This window comes from Mycteria americana, chromosome 8 (genome assembly GCF_035582795.1).
Source record: "Mycteria americana isolate JAX WOST 10 ecotype Jacksonville Zoo and Gardens chromosome 8, USCA_MyAme_1.0, whole genome shotgun sequence".
Lineage (NCBI taxonomy): Eukaryota > Metazoa > Chordata > Aves > Ciconiiformes > Ciconiidae > Mycteria > Mycteria americana.
This window is the reverse complement of record NC_134372.1, coordinates 39039632-39062025: the sequence shown is the minus strand read 5'-3', so window position 1 is coordinate 39062025 and position 22394 is coordinate 39039632. Positions and strand designations below refer to the sequence as shown.

The following is a 22394-nucleotide window of genomic DNA, read 5'->3' as shown; positions in this document are numbered from 1 at the left end:
CTTGACCTGGTTTAATGTTGAACCTCTTTACCCTGGATTTTTATTTTACATTACAGGCCACATCTCGACTGCGAGAAAGAGGCTGTGATGGATGTTTGGCAGGAATTGAAGTTCAGCAACTTTTCTGCTCACAGAGTGTGGCAATCCCTGAACATCAGCTCAAAGAGCTGAACGTGAAAATTGACAGTGCTTTGCAGGTGAGTTTTTAAAGTCTGCTGCTTTCATGTGCATGTAGTACAGTCAGTGGGCCAAGGAATGAAATAGGGAAGGAGTATATTACTGCAGAGATATGTACCACAGGCAGCCATGAGGTATTTGAGAATTACAGTATTGAAATCTTATACAATAAATGTTTGTATGCTGTAGAACTGAGTAGGGTAGATCATGTAACAATTCTTATATATGTATCCAGACACAATGACTGCATGCTTAGTTACTTGCCTGTGCTATCTCAACTTTTTGTTTAATGTCAGGCTTACAAAGTGGCTTTGGAGAGTTTAGGCCATTGTGAATATGCAATGAAGGCTGGCTTCCACTTGAACCCAAAAGCTATTGAAGCAAGTCTTCAGGTAGGATCTGCTAAACCTGCTCTCTCTTTCATCCCTCCTCACCTTGAAAATAACTATTTACAAAAAAAATTACTCCCATTAGGATTTTCTAATATCTTAATTTCTTCTAATTGTTCTGTTCTTTTATATTTCAGGGCTGTTGCAGTGAAGCTGAAGCCCAGCAAACAGGAAGGAGACAGACTCCACCTCAGCCAATTCAGTGTGAACTGCCCACTGTACCTGTTCAGATAGGATCACATTTTCTGAAAGGAATATCCTTTAATGAGTCTGCAGCAGAAAACCTGAAGCTGAAAACGGTAATAACCCTGAATCTAATGACAGGAGAGAAGAAAGAAAAAAGAAAAAAAGAGTAGAACTCCTTAAAATTCAGAGAACAACTGCAGTAGAAGTTCAGTGCCAAACTTGTATTTAAAAGTGTGTATTTTTAGCCTGACTTCCTGTGGAAACAAGATGTTGATAACGCTGTAGGTCCACGCCTGTTACTGATAACATTTTAACCACCTGGGCAAATTCAGTCCAATATGAGAGGAGCATAGAAGTCTAGGAGGTAATGAAGCTTCTGTGAACTTTTTGAAAACAGGTGCGTTAGGTCTCAAGAACTGCTGAGGAAAGTGAGCCCTTACAGATGCCCCAACCACGTGATGCACTTAGAGCTTTCTTAGGTGCCAAAATAGGTCTGGCCCAGCCTGGTGCTAAGGCAGGTACTTGAAAAAATATTTTGTAACAAAGCTCCTTTTAATGTCTTCTTACAAACTTTAATCAATTTTTAAAAAATAATTTAAAATTGTGGAGAAGTTAATTGTATTTTCAGTATAAAGGAATGGAGAAGATGTCAATTCAGAAGTAATTTGGGCAATTTTAATCAGCCTTTTCACTTTTTTTTAGATAAGCCCAGTTCCTCGCTCCTGAAAGAGTTGAAACAATCCACAGCTCAAAGTGCTGCTTTTCTGTTGTCTTTGCAGTACTTTTTATAGTTTTGATTAAACCGTTTTGCAAGAATATAAGCAAAAATACTGTTTATGATTTTGGAGGAGTATTGTGTTCCAAATAGCAGAGATGGTCTTCCATATTTCTGTTCTGCAGCTGAGCTCTTCTAGTTATACAAGACTGTTCAGAGGTAACAGACGTTATAGTTGTTTGAAAAACTTGTAGAACAATGATAAATACATATGGAAGCATTGGTGTTAACGTTTCTGAATCATGTGTTTTGTATGACACAGTTTTTATTATTTTTTTTTTTTTTAGCACACAATGCTGCAGTTGATTAAGGAAGCGGGATGCCATAATGGACTTACACCACGGGATGACTCTCCTGTTACTGAAGTACTAAATCAGGTTTGCCCTTCCACTTGGCGAGGAGCCTGCAAAACTGCTGTACAATTGTTATTTGGCCAAGCTGGACTGGTAAGTGACTATGAATAGGCTTAGCAAAAAAAGGGCTACTTAAACATCCTGAAGAGAAACTAGATATTTTAAAGAGTTTGGAAACTAATTTCCAGTGTCTTTTGTGTTTCTCCATTTTTAACGCTGCAGCTAACTTCATCTGGGCAAAATGTATCCCCGTAGAATGCAGGTTCGTAGATGGTATCTGTAGTTGATAGGAACAGGAGAAGGTACTGTGTACTTTTTAGTCTCCGTTACCAGAGAGAATACAAGAAATGAAACTTCTAATTCATAGTGAAAAAGAAAGATTTTCAAATCTATAGATGACCATGTTAAAAAGAAACATCTCTTCCTCCCCTTCTCTCAGATTAGCTTTAAAAACTGCCATTTTTTTATTTCTTCTCTACTTCGAATGGAAGCTGAGTTTCCCGCCCAGCATAAGCCAGGAAGTCCTCTGCACCAAGTAATGCTACCTGACATCTCCAACAGAGGGCAGAGCAATTAAATACCTTGCTGTAGACATATTGTGTTCTTTAGAAACAAACCCCATGGGTTTCACGGTATCTAAACAGTTGCTAAAAATAGATGCTTGGAACATACTCTGAGAAAACGCATTTGTGCTCCCGTAACTAATTACTGCAATCTCTTCGTTTAATAGAGTGTTCATTCATGACACATAGGTTTTTTGGACTACTGTGAGTTTTCATTTGACTGGACAAATAAAATGGGGGCAAGAATGCAATAGGATAGGGAGGAAATGCAAGCATAAACGTACACCGTAGCCTGTGATAGTTTCTGTCAAGTATTCTTTGAATCATCTTTAACCTACAATGACCTAAATGCTTCTTGTTGATTCATATACTGATTCTTTGTTCAAGGTGATGGTGGGCCATCAAGACTTTGTAATTTCTGATGAAAGGATCCATATTGCTACATACTTTGTAAATACCACATTTTTCAAACAAATCACACAGCTGATTAAGCGGCTTTGACCTTCTGACCTAGTTAATTAAACCGTATGTTTTTTGGTACCATTAATCGGTTCTCCAGTAGTGGTGAATGATAAATTGTAAATAACAAATTTGTCAGATATTTCTACTTTAGCATTCCTTTGATACTAGATATTACATATTCCCTTAATATTAAATATCTGTTAGAGAAGTAGGTTCAAATCATACACGAAAAGTCAGTTGAATTCCAGTAAAGACAACCTAAAATCAAAGGGATAGACCATCAATATCATAATAGCAGTGCATCTGCTATCAATCCTTACTTCACTGTGATGCAGGGATTTAAGGATAGAAGATGGTAGTGCAATAACCACTTTGTATAAGGAAGTTCTACAGGGAGGCATAAGAAGGTGCTATCTTTGCAGGGAGAGAAAGCAGCTGTGGAATAGTAGGATTGACCAAATTTCTGCTTAAGGTGTTCTCAAGGAAAACGTGTATTAAATATTAATAAATACAAGAAGAACTAGAAAAAAGGATATGGTTAAGTGGAATAGTGTCTTCAGCTGCCATAGTTCATGGTAGGATGCTGGGAGTCAGCAGCAAGGTATGGGAAATGAGGCCAAGAAACTGTTTCTCGGCAGCCCTATGGGAGTGTGCCATAACTCAGGAGGAGTTCTTGGCTCCTGAGTATCTAGATGAGGCATGCCTTGGAGGACGCTGCACCTCCCACCGTTTCCTTTCCAGGGGGTTTCAGGGTTGTGCACCTCAAGTCCTGCCCTGATGAGATTTGGGGAGTGGCCCGACACACACTTGGACTCGGGAGTCTGGAAATCTCCTCATGTCCCCCAGTCTAGACATAACTAGTTAGACCTGCTGGTAATTAAAGTGCTGGTGTTCTTCAGGTTTATCATAACATTTGGATAGTTGTCAGCATAAAACTTACTTATGCAGTCTCCCAAATGACAGCGCTGATATAAGGAATGTTAACTTGTGTTGAATCATGAATGTCTCCGAAGATTTTTTGCATGAACCTCAGGTTCTGAAAGTAGCAGGTTTCTATCTTCAAAGACACAGTAATGAGCTATACACATGACAAAATACTTGAGAGACTTCTCTCCTCCTTTCATTCTCACTTTGATTTGTTACAATTTGGAAGGGTTGAGGGTTGAGGTTTTTCTTTATAAACTGTGTGCAGTAATTTTTTACAAGATTCAATTACGCTTGTATGTAGCCTCATGCAATGATGAGAAATTGTAATTTGCTTCTTTAAAGCATTCTTTGGGTGGAGATGAGAGAGGAAACACCTGTAAAACACGAACAATAGATGTCTGATGCACAGGAAGCTACCCTCTAAGCACCCACCAGGCGGGGAGGGAGAATGTGTTTATTTTAAGTGTATTTTGTGTAGAACTCAGATAAATGAATTGTGGGACAATATTACGTAGTCTTTGGTTTACTGCTTTTAGAAACTAAGCCGTCTGCATTAGTTCAGAACGGTGTGTAAATTTGTCATTTAAATACCAAATTTAAAAAAGAACATTACTTGACAGTCTTGCTGTCTTTAGCCTATATTGCCATGTGCCTTTCAAGAAGAAACTCATCAAGAGCGGAAAGCACAATGAGATGTGACGTAGTTTGCTTGGTTATTTTAGGCTTCAGGTTTTTTAACATAAGAAATAATTTTTAGAAGTGCAGTTTTTCAGTTTTTACCTTAGCATAATATGTTAAGAATATTTTCAGATTTGGGTCAGCTGAAGAAATCTCCATGTTTGAATAAAAATATTGTGTATTAAAATAGTTAAATTCAGAGGATGAGTGGAAATAAAACTGTGAATTGGCCTCATGCAAAGTCATGAAGAGAAGGTTTAACTGAGTCTCTAGCCATCCTTTTTTGTGCTAGTAGATCTTTCTGTAGCAAAACCCAACATGCATTGCAGAAGCACTAAATCTTAGTAACGTTTAAATCCCAGATGTCGTAACTGACCAAATATTGAGAAATGTAAAACTTTTTTTAAAGGGAAGAAAGGAAGATGAGGGGGGTAGGGTGGGACACGACACACACCCCCAACAAAGCCCAGACCATGAGCACTACCATGCACCACTACCAGAAGCTCATGTAGGTCTGCACAAATCAGAAGTTTAGTTCTGACTTACAGGTCTGAGACGCAGACAGTATTTTTATTGGGAGTTGAGAAAAATCACTCCTAAGTTAATCTCTCCTTATCCCAGTTATAATTGCAATATAGCTAAATGGCATATTACCAAATTACGTAAAATTAAAACGGTACAAATACAAGGAAAAAAGTAATGGAGTTGCCCTGTTATTAAATGAGAGGCATTTTCATGAGTGGATAATAGCATGGCCTTTTGTCACCGTGCTTAGACATGTTTTACGAGTTCAAATAAACTTGGGCAAATGCTTAGAGTCAGCTGGAGGAAAACTAAGGCCTTATGCTAAAATATCTAAAAGGTGGGAAATAATTGTGTTCAAGTGGGATCAGATGGTTTTGTTAAAGCAAGAGAGCGAAGAGACTCTCAGCATTAGTCATATTTCACATTTCTTCATAACCAGTAGTAGACAACCAGTTAGAAGTAGAACCGGTGTAGGATGATTGCAAAAAAGCCAGTAATATCCCTTGAGGCTTATTTATACTGGAGGACTTTTGCCATTTCAAGAATAAATGGTACAGCTAATCTGCTAGTCACTGAAGCAAGAACTGCTGACTGCTGCCAAAAAGCTGCTGGTTCAGCATGACCAAAATAGGAAATTATGGAAATGATCAAAAAGGCCAACCCATGCAGACTGGACAACAACAGAAAGCACAAACCAAATATGGAACTTACTATCACTGGTATTAAAGTTTAAATGAAGCTGAAGTGAATCCATTCCTTCTCAGTTCCATAAAAAGAAAGGTTCATGACAGAAGGTTAATTTTCAAGACTTTCATCTTCCATATATCTTCATGATGTCTTACAGAAGGCTTGGAATTCAACAAATTGAACAGTCACTTTTCTCCTCTTTATATAATAGGGAATTAATAATAGTACAGTTCCGTTAGGTAGAATAGAGAAATGTTGGTGTGGGATTTTATAACCTTAAAGGGGGTGGTGGGGTGTGTGTGTGTGTGTGTGTGTTAAGAATTGTGAGCCCTGTGAAGAGTTTCAGACTAAATACCACTTGTCTATCATACCGTGCACTGCAGTTAAATTACTTAAAATATTTTCATAAATAGGTGTTTGGGAGCTATTAGAGTAGTAATAGTGCCAAACCTCTCAAATGTAAGGGCTGTTATACGAAGCCATTGGTAACTACCAGCTGTTAGGTAAAGCAGTTGGTAACTATGTAGTGATGCATAACTACAGTATTTAATTGAGAAGAATTAAGTCCTTGAAACATAGGTTACTGTATCAAACTAATAATTTTATAGTATTTATCTTTTTTATATTAAAATAGAAATCAACTTATAATGATTTTGTGAGTGAATTTGTTTTTATCTGGTTATTTTTTTTGCACCTGTAGCATGGCAGGGAGGTAAGACTATTGCATCTTAACTACAGGGGTGATAAAATAACTAGAACTAATTCTTAAAATAACTTCCATTTTATTTGCTAGGTGGTTGTGGACACAGCACAGATTGAAAATAAAGAAGCCTATGCTCCTCAGATAAGTTTAGAAGGATCCAGAATTGTGGTGCAAGTTCCATCAACTTGGTAAATAAAAATACTGTATTGCAGATTATACTAATAGCTATGACTGAAATATATAGCGAAAAATAATTGCAGTACAAATGGAAAAGGGAATACTACACAATTATGGCATATCTTCCTTAAGTTCCTTTATTTGGAACTGCTTGAATACCACCATTCCTGACAGACTGGCAGTTGTACTTTAGCTGTCTTGGTACAGAGCTGCCTCTGTTGGAGGCAATAGAAGAGAGGCAGTGCTGGGGCAGTAAAACATACTTCTAAAGAAAAAGTAGAAGCTTGATGATGAAAGAGAAGATTTAAAAAAAAAATAAAAATCCAGTAGTATTCCTGTTATGCTCCTCCCTGGCAGGTCCTCACAGCTGTTACCTGAGGAAGGCCAGGAATTAGATGAGATTAATATGAGAGCTGTAGCTCTTTCTTCACTGAGCTGTTCTTTAAGCACTGTCATGAACTGCAGAACTCTGTGGTCTGAGATGCTATTTCTACCAGTTTAGCTGACTGCCTAGGAAAGAAAGGTAGGATTAATCTGCAGTTTAGGTGAGGATTTCTCCCCTTTTGAAACAATTATTTGGAATTAGAACACTTCCTTTCTCTGTTACTTCGGAGTACTCAGTGTTACGAATTTCAGTACAACGCAGTTCATTCATCCCAATCCTTAGTGAGATAGCCTGTTACTAATGGTACCAATGGTATGTCCACAAGTACGAGTCAACTGAGAGTCTGTTTACCCAAATACATCTTTAATTCCTCTATACAGTATAAAGTGGCACTTCTCTGTTCTCTTTATGTAAATTGCTCTATTATGAAAGAACTAAAATAATGCAGAGTGCTTTGAGCCAGGCTTTGTGTGCTCTGGAAGAGCTCCGCCTGCTGACACACAGTAAGAGTGCCTCTTTACTCCTCTCCGCTGGAGGGGCTCATTAAGTACTTGACAAATGTGCTAATATTTAGATTTAAGTTATTCTGATTACACCTCAAATTCAGTCCTAATTCTGTGCCATTAATGAGGAAAATTCACTAATCCTGCATCTTCACAGCTCAGTAAAATCTTCCCCAGACTGTTGGATATGCTGAATCATTTTCCACGTAGAGTCTGTCAGGCAGGGGGTTCTTAGTGCTGGACTCCAGAGTGCACCCATGTGCTAGTGTTTTGTGTCAGGTCTGTTGAGTGCTCTTGCCATTTTCCAGAAATGGGCTTTGTGCATTTGATTTTAAAGTTAAACTTAATGATTACAGGTGTCTGAAAGAAGATCCAGCAACAATGTCTTTGCTACAGAGGAGTCTGGATCCAGAGAAGACTTTGGGACTAGTAGATGTGCTCTATACTGCTGTGTTTGACATACACAGGTGGAAGGAAGGAAGGTACATCTCTTGAGCCTCATGCTCTACTTTCCTAGTTTAAACAAAGCCATCATTGTTGAAAGATCTGTACTGAGGCATTTGATAGTACTGGTTCATCAGAAGGGGTCAAAGTGAGAGCAAGGAATTGGTAATCTACATAGGTACCTTATGGTTACATACAGAGAGACAACAGCCTTCTTAAACCAGCAGCTTATCCGAGAGTACAAAAGTATTTGTTTCTCTCTTACAAAAATACTTGCTTTATATTAAATTAGTCTCCATTTAGGTCTTGAAGCACAATTAAAATTTCTTAAGGAATGGAAAGTAGTTAATGCTGTTGCAAATACTAGTAATAATTTGCATTGTTACCATAAGTAGCTGATGAACTTGGCAATCTTTAGTTTTGTTTCTTCCACTAGCTATTACCCAAATACACATTTTCCTCCAAAGTACAAACTCAATTATGTATTGGGTGGTTTGATATACATGTTTTTGTTGATGCAGGGAGCAAGCTTTGCCTTGTATTCAGATCCAGTTACAGCGTGAAATCTCAGACTTTGGGAATCAAGTTGACATGCCATCCGGAAATGGAAGCAAATCTTCAGGTGGTCTACAAAAGACGTTCTCAAAACTGACTTCGCGGTTTACAAAAAAAACTTCCTGCACCAGTACAAGTAATACTGGAAGTTATTCAATCCCCAATACACCTTCCAAAAATGTCTTCATAAGTTCCAGTTCAGAGGAGAAAGCTAAAATGCCCACTAACATAGATGCACGGTTACAAAGCATTTTGAACATTGGTAACTTTCCTAGGACCGCAGATCCACTGCAGTCAATTCAGAGCACAAATAATCAGCTAGTGAATGGGTTTCTAGTTGAAAGACGGGACAACTTCTTCAAACTGGATGATGGCAAGGATGACAAAGGTATGAATTTACCAACTGACCAAGAAATGCAGGATGTTATTGATTTCTTGTCTGGTTTTAACATGGGCAAATCCCAGCAGACTTCCCCAATGGTGAAAAGAAGGAACTCTGTTGCATCCTCTACAGCAACAGAACAAAAATCAGGAACAGTACAACAGCAACCGCAATCTGTCTCTCACACACCACTGCATCCTTCTCAGCAAGGCTTGTCACAGCAACAACAGTCACAAAAGCAGCAGCAGCAGCAAATGCAGTATTACCAACATTTGCTTCAACCTATTGGACCACAGCAACGTGTACCTGCCAAATGGCTGACTAATTCTTCACAGCAGCCAGCCCAAGCTGTTGGAGCTGGATTGTCTCATATAAACCAGTGGAACAATCCTGGTTTTTCAGATTTAAGCTCTGATTTGTACAGCTTGGGTCTTGTGAGCAGCTATATGGACAATATGATGTCAGAGATGTTAGGACAGAAACCACAAGGACCTAGAAACAACACATGGCCAAATCGTGACCAAACTGATGGAGTGTTTGGGATGTTGGGAGAAATCCTGCCTTTTGACCCTGCAGGTGTGTGTCTCTGCCTTTATTATGTTTTTTATAAGGGTCCTTTTACAAAGAATACTGTTAAATATTGCTAGCAATAACTGTCATTTCCCAGTGCTATCCACCAGATGCTAGGGTGCTTACAATGGCAAGCAGCTATTTATATGTATGCCTCTTTTCTTTTTTAACAGAACGTGAACTAAAGTACAAGCAACTTTCATGAATAAATATGAATGCGAACAAATTCTTTGCTTCTCGTCCCAGTTGTAGTAGTTCTGACCTTTCCTATATGGACCACATCAAAGTACTGACACAGATACTCGCAGATTATGTTCCTCCTATTTTTAATTTGTAAAAATCTTTAAAACAATTGTTAACTCCTGAACTTACATATTTTATCTCTCCCCAAAATGATTCTTCCTGCTCTTTACCAGTCTTGCAGTCTGGAGATATAGACGGATTGCATCTTTCCCATATCCATGCATTTCCCCTCCATTACTGTGCAATTCCATGGGAGTCATACTGGTTCCTGTTCTACAGCTGTTACTGCAGTGAAAAGCTTGGATGCTGAAGGATTAGAGACTAAAGAGCAAGTGCCATGTGGTTTGCCAGATGTGTTTGAACCACCAATAAATTGTAAATGTAGAGGGATTATTGTCAGAGATGAAGTGCGATAAAATTTTGTAGCCATAAGCAAATAGCTAAAGACTATGAAATTGACTGTAGAGTCTAAGAGGAGATTAGTGAATTCTTCTGATAGTAGTACTAAGAACAACTTACAAATCTATTATCTCGTAAATATAATTTCTGTTGGCCTGGACCATAGCTACAGAAACTTTGTAGTATGCATTTATGAAAACTGCCTGGAGGGAGGCAGCACTAGAACTAACGGGAAAATCTTTTATCAAACCACGAATCTGTTTCCCGCGCTCATTTGCACACGTGTGTGTGTTAGGACTGTGTAGGTGTCTCGGAAACCAGCTCATTTAACTCATAACTTTGATAGTAATTTTGTAAACTTAGTTGATAAATTAGTGGCATCTATAAGGCAAAAATAGGCATCATAGTTATGTTATCAAAAGCTTCTTAACAACTGTAAGTCTGAATTAGCATAATCTTATTTAAACATACTTATGGTATATACTTCAGGATTATCATAACCTTTAAGGAAGGATAAAATTATTTTCACCAAGCACCAAATACATGTATGTGTAGGGGGAAAAAAATGCATGTATACAAAGGACTGGCATTTTTAGCATTTTGAATCCATTATAGTTCTGTAGTATTTTACTTTCGATCTACATAAAGCTACTTGTTTTGTTCCATTTGATATGAGGAATATCAAGGACTTTGAAAGAGATACTCTGAAAAGGTGACTTATTCAAGTTGATAAATGGTGCTCTGTGGATTAAGATACACGTTTCTACAGTTGAATTGATAAGTAAACAGCATTTTCCAAAGATCTGGGGTTTAAAAAAACAACCAAAAACCCCATCCAATCCAAACAGGTGTTTCCATTGGAAAGATAACTTTTCTTCATATAACTTGCCAGGTTGAGCTGTGATGTAGGAATTTTCAGTTTAAGCTCTAGTTAGTGTAGTACAGAAAGCTTTAAAACATTAAACACTTTTTCATTTCCAGACTTTCTTATGACTTTGTGCATTTGCCACTTGAAACAAGTGGCATTACTTTTTTGATAAATATTTTTAGAGCCTGAAAATGATGTCTCTTTTCAGATGCAAATCTGCTAATTAACAATTTGTAAAATTGATGGCTTTTCATGTCAAAGGCTTAACTAGCTACCAAAAATGTATTTTGCAGTACTTTTATCATCTGTAAGAACTTGATGAAGGAATGTTGTAGTAAGGACTAGTAGAAGGAATGTTGATACTTCCAGGTCTTTTGAATTATTTTCACAGATGTGAAAGAATAAAGTAAAAAACATATCTGATAAAAAGCTTTTTACCTGATATGTTTTCACTGAGGTAAAAATCAACACAAGTTATTATTTTGAATATAACAGTAATTTAACACTTAATGCTATGCACAGGAAAAAAACCTGGACACCCTTCAGAATCTGTCTAGAATCTGTCCTTAGATCTGAGGATCTGCCTAGCTTCCAGCCTCATCTTAAACTGACATAAAGATATTTCTCAAAGAGAACAAGTTTTAGTGGGAATATTTTGTTTCTGTACAGCTGTCAGATAGCTCTGTCCCTTGCTTATATAATAAAGAATGTATAGAAACAAAAGGTATTTTCTTCATTGTTGTTTTAATTTGCATCCAACAAAACATTGTGGTGCTCTGTTCTGAAATGTGCCAAATGAAAACGAGGAAACTTTTCTTCTAAATGCTGAATTGAATGTAGGGAAGCCATCATCTGAAAGACTGATTTCTGCTTTCAGAGCTGTGCATGCTTGTTGGATGTTCTTTAGTCTTCACTCTTAATTTAAAACTGAGACCCACAAGCCAGCACCTCTGTACTTCCTGCTGGAATTACTGTGCATGTAGTCTAGATGTTTTCCATAAATCCAGTCAGATTGCAAAGTTTTCCCTCAAAAAAAAAAAAAAGGGGGGGGGGGGGGGGGGGGGGGGCAAAACCCCAGAAGCTGTGGAAACTCAATTACACTGACTCATAACAGCATTCTTGTAATACATGAATTTGCTCTGATCAACTGGGGTTTTAAAACACTTCTGGATTAAAGCTTTTGCTGTGTCTGCTCAAAATCATACTTATCAGATGCTTGGGACACATAAAGCACTTTAACAATAGAAGAATTTTTATTTTTAAGAATTACTGTTCTGTAAACATCAATCTTATTCTGAAATATTTTGCAGGTCAGGATCAGAATGTTTTTGAAATTGTTGCCTAGTCTTTGTAGGAAGTAGGTAATTTCTGGCCTGTATGTTCTAATGTGATCAATCTGAGTTTCTGATTTATCGAAGTAAGCAGGATCACCCCACAGCTGGAAATCATGTTGCACCCTGGAATCAACTATAATTGATATGTTCTTTTTCTGTGAGCTTGGATGAATGTACAGGCTTTAATTCCATCAGTGCCTGCTGACAGGGTACTGGACCTTTCAGTGTATAGACATGATCATAGTGACAAATACTGTTTCCCTGATGGAATGCAAGGGGCAGGTGTAATTCCATGTGAGAATTATTATCCACCATGTATGGATGGTGCGTACTTTTTAAAAACATTTTCCATTCAGTGTTTTTCACTGCTCCATGAAGGGGTATCAACTGTTGTCTGGCATTTATTATCAGTGAGGGGATTATTTTCTGTTGTGGGGTATAGTCAAGCTTAAAGGATTAAATGAGGGGGATAATTGCAGTAGAAATAGCTGAATGTCAGCAACTGACTTCTTGGTTTCTTTTATTCAGTTGGCTCTGATCCAGAATTTGCCCGCTATGTTGCTGGGGTCAACCAGGCAATGCAACAAAAAAGGCAAGCACAGCATGTCCGTCGACCAAGCAACACACGTAGCAACTGGCCTCTTCCTGATGATCCTCATAAAACCTGGCCCTTTCCTGAGTATTTCACAGAAGGGTAAGAGATTGGACAGGCTATGTATTTTTATTGTATGTGAGTCTATTTTACACCCAAACTTGGTAGGAATGTGGGAATACTGGGTGTTTTTTTCCAGTTACTGCTGCATCTGTGAAAGCTGCACTTCATTATGTCAAGAGTGAGAAAGCTCGAGCCCTTCCTGCTTTGCTGATACTGAAGCACTGACATTTGAGGTCTTCTTTAGAGTGGAATGTATACCAACTTTGACTTGAACACAGGAAATAAGGAATTTATGGCACAGATTCATTCAGAACAGTTTTTTTTCAGTATTTTGAAAACCTTTAAGACCTAGTTTTGATGAAAAGTGATGCTATCAAAGTTGCAGTGCCTGACTGAAATCAGCTTTCCAGATTTTAGCCACTTAATCTTGTTACTGTAAGGCAGGTACCTTACAGCAAGTACGTTAGTAGTTCTTAATCTCTTCCAAATCGTAACTATTTATTACAACAGAAGTGTTTCAAAATCCTCTGTCCATTTGTCCATAATGTAATAGCTGTGACTCTCAAGCTAGTTTAAAACCAGTAGGACAAGTACGCGTTCTAGGTCAGTTTTGCAATGAAAAAGTCAAGTGCTTAGTGATTCCAAAACCAAGCATCACTTGTTTCTCCTTCCTGACCAAGAGAGGCACTTTTTAAATTTATATAATTAGTTTAGTAAAATATATATAAAGTGACTGTAACAGACAAAGCAGTTGATGTGATCACTCAGAAGTAAGTTAAACTACTGGTATTACTGGTACCTTTTACAAAGTATTGACATTTGTGCTCTGAGGTATCACCTGTGACAAAGATTCAGCATGACTAACTAGGGCATGCAGTCTGGACCAGGCACTGTAAATACAAGGACTAATACAACTTTTTGTCTTACAGTGATGTGACAAATAGCTGGTCTGGTACTCAAGGAGACTCTGCCAGCTCAAGTGATGAGACCTCCTCAGCTAATGGAGACAGTTTGTTCTCCATGTTCTCAGGGCCAGACCTTGTTGCTGCTGTAAAGCAGAGAAGGTGAGCAAAATGAACAGAAATACCTAACCGCTTCATCAGAGTCTTCTTTTTTTGATAATTTGAGTAGCCACACAAAGGAAATTCTTGCTAATTCGACAAAGTTATACAAATGTCAGTTTGCGTACTACACTGATGATATGGATCAGTGTATAGTGTGTCTGACTTTAATGCTAGGGATTCCCAAATTGAGTTTTATTAGTAGCTGTCTCCTTGTACAAACTAGCATCTGTGCAAATAGCCAGTTGTTAGCTGAAATTCAGTATGTCTAGAAAAGATATGACTCTTTCCTTCTTCCAAGATAATCTATTTGGGATGCCACTTCTTTCTAAACTACTGAGGCATTAGAGATCACCTTTGAATTGGTTTATTAAACTGTGTACTTCACTGCAGCTTTGTCATGCCCCTAACGTGCATTTTGATGCCAGTAAGTTCCTACTTCCTGGCTTCTACTGCAACTTTGTGGCACTCAAGAAATACTACTGATAATGTCTTGTAGACTTTTGTCTCGCCTTGCCTACCACCACTGTTTCACTACTCGTAAACACATGCCTATTTAGTCCTTTATTTCTGACAATATGAAGAGGTTTAATTGCATTCATAAATAAGCTTAGTAACTTAAAAAACTAAGCCAGTATTTTCAACTATGAAGAATCCATTTAAAAGTAGTAGTATGAATTAACAACAATTGGTTTCTGCTGCTCTAAAGAGCTGGAAACTGGGTATCTTTGGAACCTCAATGACTCCACAGTAGAAGGTAATTAAGATAATAAAAGGCACAAGATGAAGCATGAGTACCAACCCAATTCCAACCTGGGATCGTTCTCTCAGACTATTTTTCAGAGTGTTTTCTAAAAAAAAAAAAAAAAAAAAAAAAAGCTAGTTCTGTGCCCAAATATCCTATTTTTGTTTAGATTGCAGAATAATTCAGAGTCAATACATTTAGATACAAGATTGTCTGTCTGCTTTTTGGTGACAGGAAAAAGTCAGTGGATGTACTGCCAGTTTCCTGCAGATTATACCTGGATTGCTATTTTTTATATGCATTGCCAGAAAGGAAGTATACTGGAGTTGAAAATAACAACACTAAGGCAAGCAGGTTGAAAGGAATCGACCAAAAGAAGAGCTGTTTACTGAATCTTTACACTTACCAAGATTTATATAGAGGGGACAGGAATTGAGCTTCAATAAATGCTAAATTGAAATTAATGGGAGAGTGCTATCTAATAAGCAGTCACAGAAAAAGTAGTCATTATTTGTGTTTTCAAAAAAAGAAGCAGGGAAGGAAAACACAATAAGCATATAATGGGCGAACTAATCTGCCAAGCCACTAGGTATCTAGAGATTGATCATGGAGCGATTCATGGAGCCAGAACAACAAAAGGCTGTGCTTTATGTAGTGCTCTGAAGAGAAGAGCAGAAAGAAGTTTCCAAAGACTGTGCTTCATTAAATAAAAACTTAAGCTGAAGTAACAGTACTACTGTCTTATGTTACTTTTAGGAAGAAAAACATTCTACAAGTGAGGGCCTGACAAAATACCATAGCTAAAACTATACAGTAAGAGAAGGCAAAAGGGTTGAGGGTTCTAAAGCTGATGTGCAAAGGACTGCTTACCTGTGGAGGCCCGATGATTGGAGCATGGTGATTTTTTTTTTTTTTTTTAAACAGAGGATGAAAGGATAAAAGCTCCTGCTTTAATCTACCCCCCCCCCCCCAAGAAAAACTTCCAGAATGCACATGTGGTCAAGGACTTCTATTTGATATTAGGTATTAGGTCACAAATTTAAACCAAAGGTGTAACATTTTTCCTCAGTAAAGTCACTGTGCTTCAGCAGATGTTTCACTTGCTCAGCTGTTTCTTTTGTCTTGTCTGTAAAGTTATTTCAGAAAAGATACTTTAAAAAAAAAACAAAAACCAAACAAAAACAAACAAGAGCAGGTAACAGAATAAAAAAGAGAAAAAAGGCAATTTCTGGCAGATTTCTTCAAAGTGTGCAAAAGACTAGCCCATCTTCCTTTCACCTCTACAGAAATGTGTGCATGTTGCTGAAACTGTAGCTCAAAGAACTACTGCACTGACAGTAGTCAGTATTAACAGTCTGACAGTATTCAATAATGAATTTCTTTCTGCATTGCTTCTTTTACCTGTACTGAGCAAAAAATACATGAAACAAGATGAAACGTCAGTACGCATTCTAGGCTGTCAAGTATGTCAGACTGAAACTACAGAATGGTATATGCCAGTGGCAGATTAATGTGGGTGACTCATTTAAAAAAAAAAGTAAATGTCACTCTCTTTTTTGGGCAGAAAACATAGTAGTGGCGAACAGGAACCTAGTACGCTACCATCACCACCTCTTCTTTCTGCAGCAGATGACCGTAATCAGGTAAGCTGAAAATGGCTTTGCTTAGTCATTTTTCCTGTTTGCATTTTGGGGTGGTTTACACTAGGAAAACTACTAGAATAGCAATCTCCAGATGGCTTACCTCGGCTATAACCCAAACCATTTGCACTCAAGTAGTACTTTTATCAAAGTTACCAAGTTTAAATACTAAAATTGGAAATCACTTATCTTTTTCCCTTGCAGCAGAAATTATCACAAACCCAAAGATTTCAAGTTAAGCTAAGAGGCAACACAGTCAATTTTAGTTGTCTGTGCAGAGAAAACGAAAGTATCAGCAGATTTACTACCTCTCTTGCTAGCAATTTTGACTTAGAGAAGGGCTGCTTCGTGTCAAGCAAATGTGCTGAAGTAAATAAAAAGGTTTTTCAACAGGCAGATATTTTAAGAAGAGTGCTATATATATGCATCAATTCTGCTTTCAAACATAAATTAATCTTCTGAAAATGTCTTAAGGCAGGGATAAGGTGACGTGTTAAGTATTGTCTCAAAAAAGTGTTTTGGTATTAAAACAACAACAACAACAAAAAAAACCCCAAACCAACTAATTTTGTTTTCTCAGGATAATAAAACCAAAACCTGGCCTCCAAAGGCACCCTGGCAGCATACGTCCTCTGTCACAAACACGCTACCCAGTCAGAGTACATCTTTGTATCCTATGAGCAGCCCTGTCAGCCAGTGGAGCGACACGATGCAGATCCTCCAGTCACCCATGTGGGCAGCAGCCAACGACTGCGCTCCAGCAGCAGGAATTTCCTCTAACTTTGCCTATGCGCAGCAGCAGCAATCACAACAGCAGGCTTCCCAGCACAAACAGATGAATAAGGGCTTTAAATCTTTTCCAGTAAAGCACGAACGCAGACCATCTTACCTGCATCAGTACTAATTGCTTTTCATATTGGAAAATGCAGCACAGGGCCAAACAAAAATTACATATACTTTGTTTCACAATTGTGTATTGGCTATATGCTGTTTATCTCATTAAATGTGGAATTGAGGGGGTTTCAGTGAGAGATACAAAACTCTTGAATTCTGATTGACAGTGCTGAGCAAATATGGCCGATATGTTTGTTTGATGTACATGAAACAGCCCAAAACTGTGATGTAGAAATGCTTTTAAAAATGTGTATATTGCCTTTACTTTCAAAACCTTTTTTTTAAAAACTGCTGAAGGACTACCATGCAAGAAACACTGTATTTTATAGCTATTTTTCATATAGATTTATAGTTAAACATCTTACTGAAACACATTGAATACGTTGAAGCAAATATATAGTGGTCACTTTGCTCAACACTGTTTGTGTTTAAATTTCTAATGGACAAGCTATAAAGCCTTTGTATTCTCCATAAATGGCCTGTGGGCAGCTTTTTTAAAATGAAGTGCAACAGCAGCTTTTTGTGTGCCACACAAGTGAGTTCATTATGAAACTGCTGCAAAAACAGTTGTGAAATTGAGTTTTGTGGTAGTTCCCTTACTCTAAGTAAAGATCAGCAGAACCACTCAACCTGCTGTCACAAATGTTATCTGAGCTGCTTAAAGTAGATGGCATCTGTGTGGATAATACAACACTGGTTTTCAAATAAATACGCCATTTCTTACTGCGTCATCTGGCCAAAGGCATTATCCACACAGTGCTCCTTAAGTGTGTGAAAGTATAGCCTAAAAGACTACTTGCATATATTTAAAGTCTTATTTCAGATGCTACAGTTGATTAAAAATTGTGAGCTGGCTCAGAAGATACTAAACTGAAATGTGGGGTAGCAGTTAGTTAAAAGAACATTATTTTTTTTTAAAAGGATAAAGTAATTGTTTGCAGTCAGTATGTGCCATTAAGTGAACCTGTGGAATTAGGAATAACCTTCCAACCAAAGTGGATCCGGGAGAGTGACTGGTGCTTAAAAATTGAAGAACAATGGTAAATATATGTATAGCTATCCCACTGTATATTAATTGAGATTACAGAAGATTCTTTATATAGTTAGAGCTTATTTAAATTTTCATATTTCATCTTTGAAAGAGTCTAAAAACCACAATATTTTCTGGTATAAGAGTTTTGACAGTATTAATCTTATTTTTGTATTTTTCTTAAGTCATATCATTCTAATATGTTAACTACTAGCAAAATGGGTTATTAGTTCTAACTGCATAATTTTTCAATGAAGATAAAGCACATTTGTTGTTTTTGTTTTTACAAACTAAGTACATCTATATCTAAAGATACCAAAAAATAAACACAATATATATATATAAATAAAAAGTATACACAACACTAAAACTATTAAACATTTGGGTATTTAAAACCCATCCACCTTTTTTGTTTGTATGGTGACGGGCTATATTTGCAGGCCCAGATTGTTACCTTTTGTGCTGTTTGAGGATGCCAATGTTGCCTGTATTTATGATATTGTCACCATGTTTTCTGAAACTTCATACTTACCATGTTTACAAAGATTTGTTTGCTGTACATAAGACTTTTTACAGTAATGTGCTTTGCACAATCAGTGTGGCTTCTGTCTGTAAATTGTTAATGGTCTGTACTACTATAATTTTGAAAACCCTCTGCTGAAAATGTTAGTGGTTATTTAACTTGATGAATGGTTTTGAGTTTCCTAAATCTTGTCATTTAGATCTAATATTAAATCCTAAATTTGGTTGTACTTACTAGTTATTCATACTAAGACCAAAATGGAAGTTAACGAGAACACTTAATTTTGAACTTTTTCTAACAAGTGCCAAAATTATTGCTATGGTTTTTGCAGTTTATTCATAATTACAAATGCTGGCAAGGTTCTGGACCTACATAAGTGAATTGTGAAAACGAAGAAAGTTTGTCTGCATTTTGACCACGTAGGTGCTACTCTGTCCTTTGCTTCCGATTGTTCTGAACACTGGTAATTTTAAGAATTGTTGCACTTGGCAAATGAGTCTTGCCATTAAACTTCACTTACACTGCCAAGTGCAAGGGTTTGGTGCTTAGTTAACTTACCCTTATTGCAGTGCTTCTTGTGAATAGCTAATGCTTCTGAACTGGAACTGTACATTTTGTATTTTAAAGCTTCTGTAAAAGTAAACTATTTGCTTTATTAAAGATATACATTTAATAGGTCATACCTGTTTAAAATATGCACCTTGCTGAAAATGAGCAGCACCTTAAACTGTAACTTTGGTTTGTAAACAAAGATCTTGTTTCATTAACATGGGATTATTTAACAGTTTGAAAACTGTCAACTGCCTACTTACTGACTCATCATATAAAAATGAACTTTATGCACTGTACAATCTGAAGCATCTTTAAGGCTACTTTTTCAACTAGATTGCACTGAAGAATGTGATACAGAGAATGCCTTAGCAGCGTCTTTGAACTAGTACCACAGATGAACATTGCCAAAACCAAGGTACTTAAAAGTTTTAGCAATCGCAGAGTAAATTTTGATGGTAGTGAGCAAAAAGTAAACTCCCCCTTACTGGAACTATTATCAAGGCTATTAGTTCAGCTTATGTTAACCATGGCACTGAAATGCACTATCCAAGGGGTGCAAGTAAGCCGTGCTCTTTCCGGATAAGTTACACAAGCATACAGCTGATCATAAATGCTGACAAATACCCAGGAAGCATATGAATCCATTTTGATTATGCAAGAATTTACTTGTTTACAGAGTCTGCAGTACAGAGCATTTCAAGCAAAAAGGGAAAGTCTTTGACACAACTAGGGCAAACACACAGCCATCTCTCACTGAAATAAAGGCTTGATTTCTCCCTTGCACTTAATTGCTCTAAGTTATACAACAGTCCCCAAAAGTTAATGTTTCTATTTCACTGAATCACTGAGCTGCTCCTTTGTTAACGTTACATTAATCCAGAATATACAATAATTTACAAAGAACATCTTTAGTTTATTAAGCACAATTCCTATGATACAAGATGCAAAACAGTCTATTGCTTATATATATGGCAACATATGACTGACTTTGTCATGCTGGAGGTAGAAGTTACCTAGCTCAGTGCTTACCCTGTTGTTATACAACCTTAGTCATGAAACAGTCTCTGCTTCAATGAGACTGCAAGAGTCCGCCAAAGGCATTTCTGGTAGTGCTGTCCTGACAGGCAGGCTACTTTCAGAAGTATACTACATGGAGTTTTTCAGGGAGAAAAAGGAAATGTGATTAAGTAATTATCACCCTCAAGTTCTGCTTACAGTAATGGGGGAAAACCTAGCCTAACATTACATCAAAAGCTACATTCACATCTTTAACATAAAAGTACAGATGACTTTTTACCTGCCTTTCAAGACCACACCTTCTCAGCTCTCAAAGTGGGACTCTAAACTAAGTATTTCTATAGATTCTTAAATCATCAGTGCTCGTGTCCAGGTATGTGCAGTCAGTCTACAGTCTTCTGCGTGCTGGCTGGTGTCGCATCAGCAATTGTAGCTAAATAAATGAGGTTTCTATGCAGGATATGCTGGTACCTATGAGAGGAAGAAACACAGTATCTGGGAAATGTGTTCTTTTCTAGTCACCTACCCACACTTTAATAGTCATTTTTGTAATCTGATCAGTATTTGCTGTTAGGGAAAGAAATACCGAACTATGAAAACAATGAATCAGGGCAAACGCCTCCATATCCTTTTCCGGTTCAAAAGCCCAGTATATGCCACTGAATTGTACGCTGTAACGAAGTATGTTCTACTAACCAACTTTGGTGATAGTAAACATGCACATTAAGATCTTTGTATGATCAGTATTGAAAAGATGCAGGACTGCAAGAGAGCAGCTCAGGGGTTGGAGATGACAAAGCTCTGCCGTTGGGCTGGTCTGAGCATACAGCCAGCATGGCCCAGGCTCGGCAACCGCTGTCAGCCTGTCTGTCATTCGGGTCCTCCGCAGGCTTAAGAGCTGAACTGCTGCAGAGCCGCAAGCCGGCTACCCTCGCTCCTCCGTAAAAACCACTCGGTGTTTTACACACACTGGCGGGAAGACAAACCTGCCCAGCAGAGCTGGTTTTCGTATTAACACGGAACAAAAACCTTGACAGAAAGGAGCAGGCATCACACTGATTCTATACGGCGGCATTTCTGCTTTACAGATCTGCGCAAATAATTTTGGGGAAGCCTCTTAGGAAGTGCAACGGCATTTGCTTTTTAACGGCTGGAAAGCTCTGGAGAGCAGGAACCGCATTTCAACCTCGTCAGGGCTCTGGGGCCTGTGAAGCTCTCGGGCTTCCGGGTTGCCCCAGAGGAAGCAGCGAGCGGCCCGGCGGGGTCAGAGCCTGCCTGCCCGTCGCTGCCGGGCGCGCCCCGGCACCCGCGCCCGCGGGGGCTTCACTTACTGCACGCAGTCGGTGGCCCGGCCCTTGCTCTGGTACTCCACGATGCACCGGATCAGCTGGTCATTCTCCTCCAGCAACTAGGGCACAGGAGCGCGCCGTCACCGCCCGCCGCCAGCCGCTACCGCCCCCCGCCGAGGCCGCGCCGGGCAGGGCAGGGCCCGCTCTACCTCAGCCGAGCCGGCAGGGCCCGTGCTGCCGCAGCCGCCGCCATCGCCGCCGCCTCCCCGGCCCCTCACGCCCGCGCTCACCCGCTGCAGCGTCTCCTGGTTCACCTCCGCCTTCCCGCGCAGCCGCTCCGGCACGAACGCCACCGACATGGCGCCGCCGCCCCGCGCAAGGGCTGAGGGGAACCGGCGGCCCCGCCCCCCGCAGGCTCCGATTGGCGCGCAGGGGCCGCTCGCGCACGCCTCGGCCCCTCCGCGGCGGGGGGAGGCGGGGCCCAGCCGGGGCGGGGCGGGGCGGGGCGCGGCCAAACGCGCCCACCGCAGCAGGGCCCGGGGCGGCGCTCGGCCCGCCCGGCCGCCGCCTCGGCCTCTGCCGCGGCCAGCACCGCCCCCGGCCCGCCCCTCCTCCTTTGCGGGAGGGAAAACACCTGCCCGGCGGGAAGAAGGACCCGCCCCCTCGGCCCCCGGCCAGCCCGGCAGGGGGCTGGAACAAGGAG

The 22394-nt window shown here is 39.2% G+C and overlaps 2 protein-coding genes across 4 annotated transcripts in view; one reads left to right on the top strand and one right to left on the bottom strand.

Annotated features, from left to right (window-relative positions):
• Positions 1–19908, top strand: part of GARRE1 (granule associated Rac and RHOG effector 1) — a 61121-nt gene extending 41213 nt beyond the window's left edge. Inside the window, exons 4-14 of one of the 2 annotated variants that reach the window (XM_075510783.1) lie at positions 57–197; positions 474–569; positions 704–865; positions 1815–1973; positions 6516–6613; positions 7847–7972; positions 8456–8877; positions 12814–12979; positions 13870–14004; positions 16311–16389; positions 16967–19908. In XM_075510783.1, coding sequence (XP_075366898.1) covers positions 57–197; positions 474–569; positions 704–865; positions 1815–1973; positions 6516–6613; positions 7847–7972; positions 8456–8877; positions 12814–12979; positions 13870–14004; positions 16311–16389; positions 16967–17290 — 1908 coding nt within the window. In that variant the 3' untranslated portion in view covers positions 17291–19908. Of the gene's footprint in view, positions 1–56; positions 198–473; positions 570–703; positions 866–1814; positions 1974–6515; positions 6614–7846; positions 7973–8455; positions 9448–12813; positions 12980–13869; positions 14005–16310; positions 16390–16966 lie in introns of both variants that reach the window. The other variant, XM_075510782.1, reaches the window with a different exon arrangement.
• SS18L2 (SS18 like 2) lies at positions 15734–22131 on the bottom strand. 2 transcript variants are annotated; one of them, XR_012776952.1, is made up of 4 exons: positions 21982–22131; positions 21734–21810; positions 20683–20873; positions 15734–15872 (listed from the first exon to the last, which is right to left on the bottom strand). XR_012776952.1 is itself a non-coding variant. In XM_075510784.1 (3 exons), the coding sequence occupies exons 1-3, from the start codon at positions 22048–22050 to the stop codon at positions 20786–20788; spliced, it is 234 nt and encodes a 77-aa protein (XP_075366899.1). In that variant the 5' UTR covers positions 22051–22131; the 3' UTR covers positions 20029–20785. The 2 variants fall into 2 exon arrangements, 1 of the variants encoding a protein (XP_075366899.1); XM_075510784.1 differs by lacking the exon at positions 15734–15872 and having other exon boundaries at positions 20029–20873.
• Positions 22132–22394: the final 263 nt, after the last annotated feature.

What these genes read in the sequence shown, in the direction of transcription:
- SS18L2 (XM_075510784.1), bottom strand. Translation starts at nt 22,050, where the DNA reads ATGTCGGTGGCGTTCGTGCCGGAGCGGCTGCGCGGGAAGGCGGAGGTG. An exon ending in ACCAGGAGACGCTGCAGCGG is followed by an intron (nt 21,811 to 21,981) that starts GTGAGCGCGGGC and finishes CCTGTGCCCTAG; the next exon opens with TTGCTGGAGGAGAATGACCA. An exon ending in CGGGCCACCGACTGCGTGCA is followed by an intron (nt 20,874 to 21,733) that starts GTAAGTGAAGCC and finishes TTCCTCTCATAG; the next exon opens with GTACCAGCATATCCTGCATA.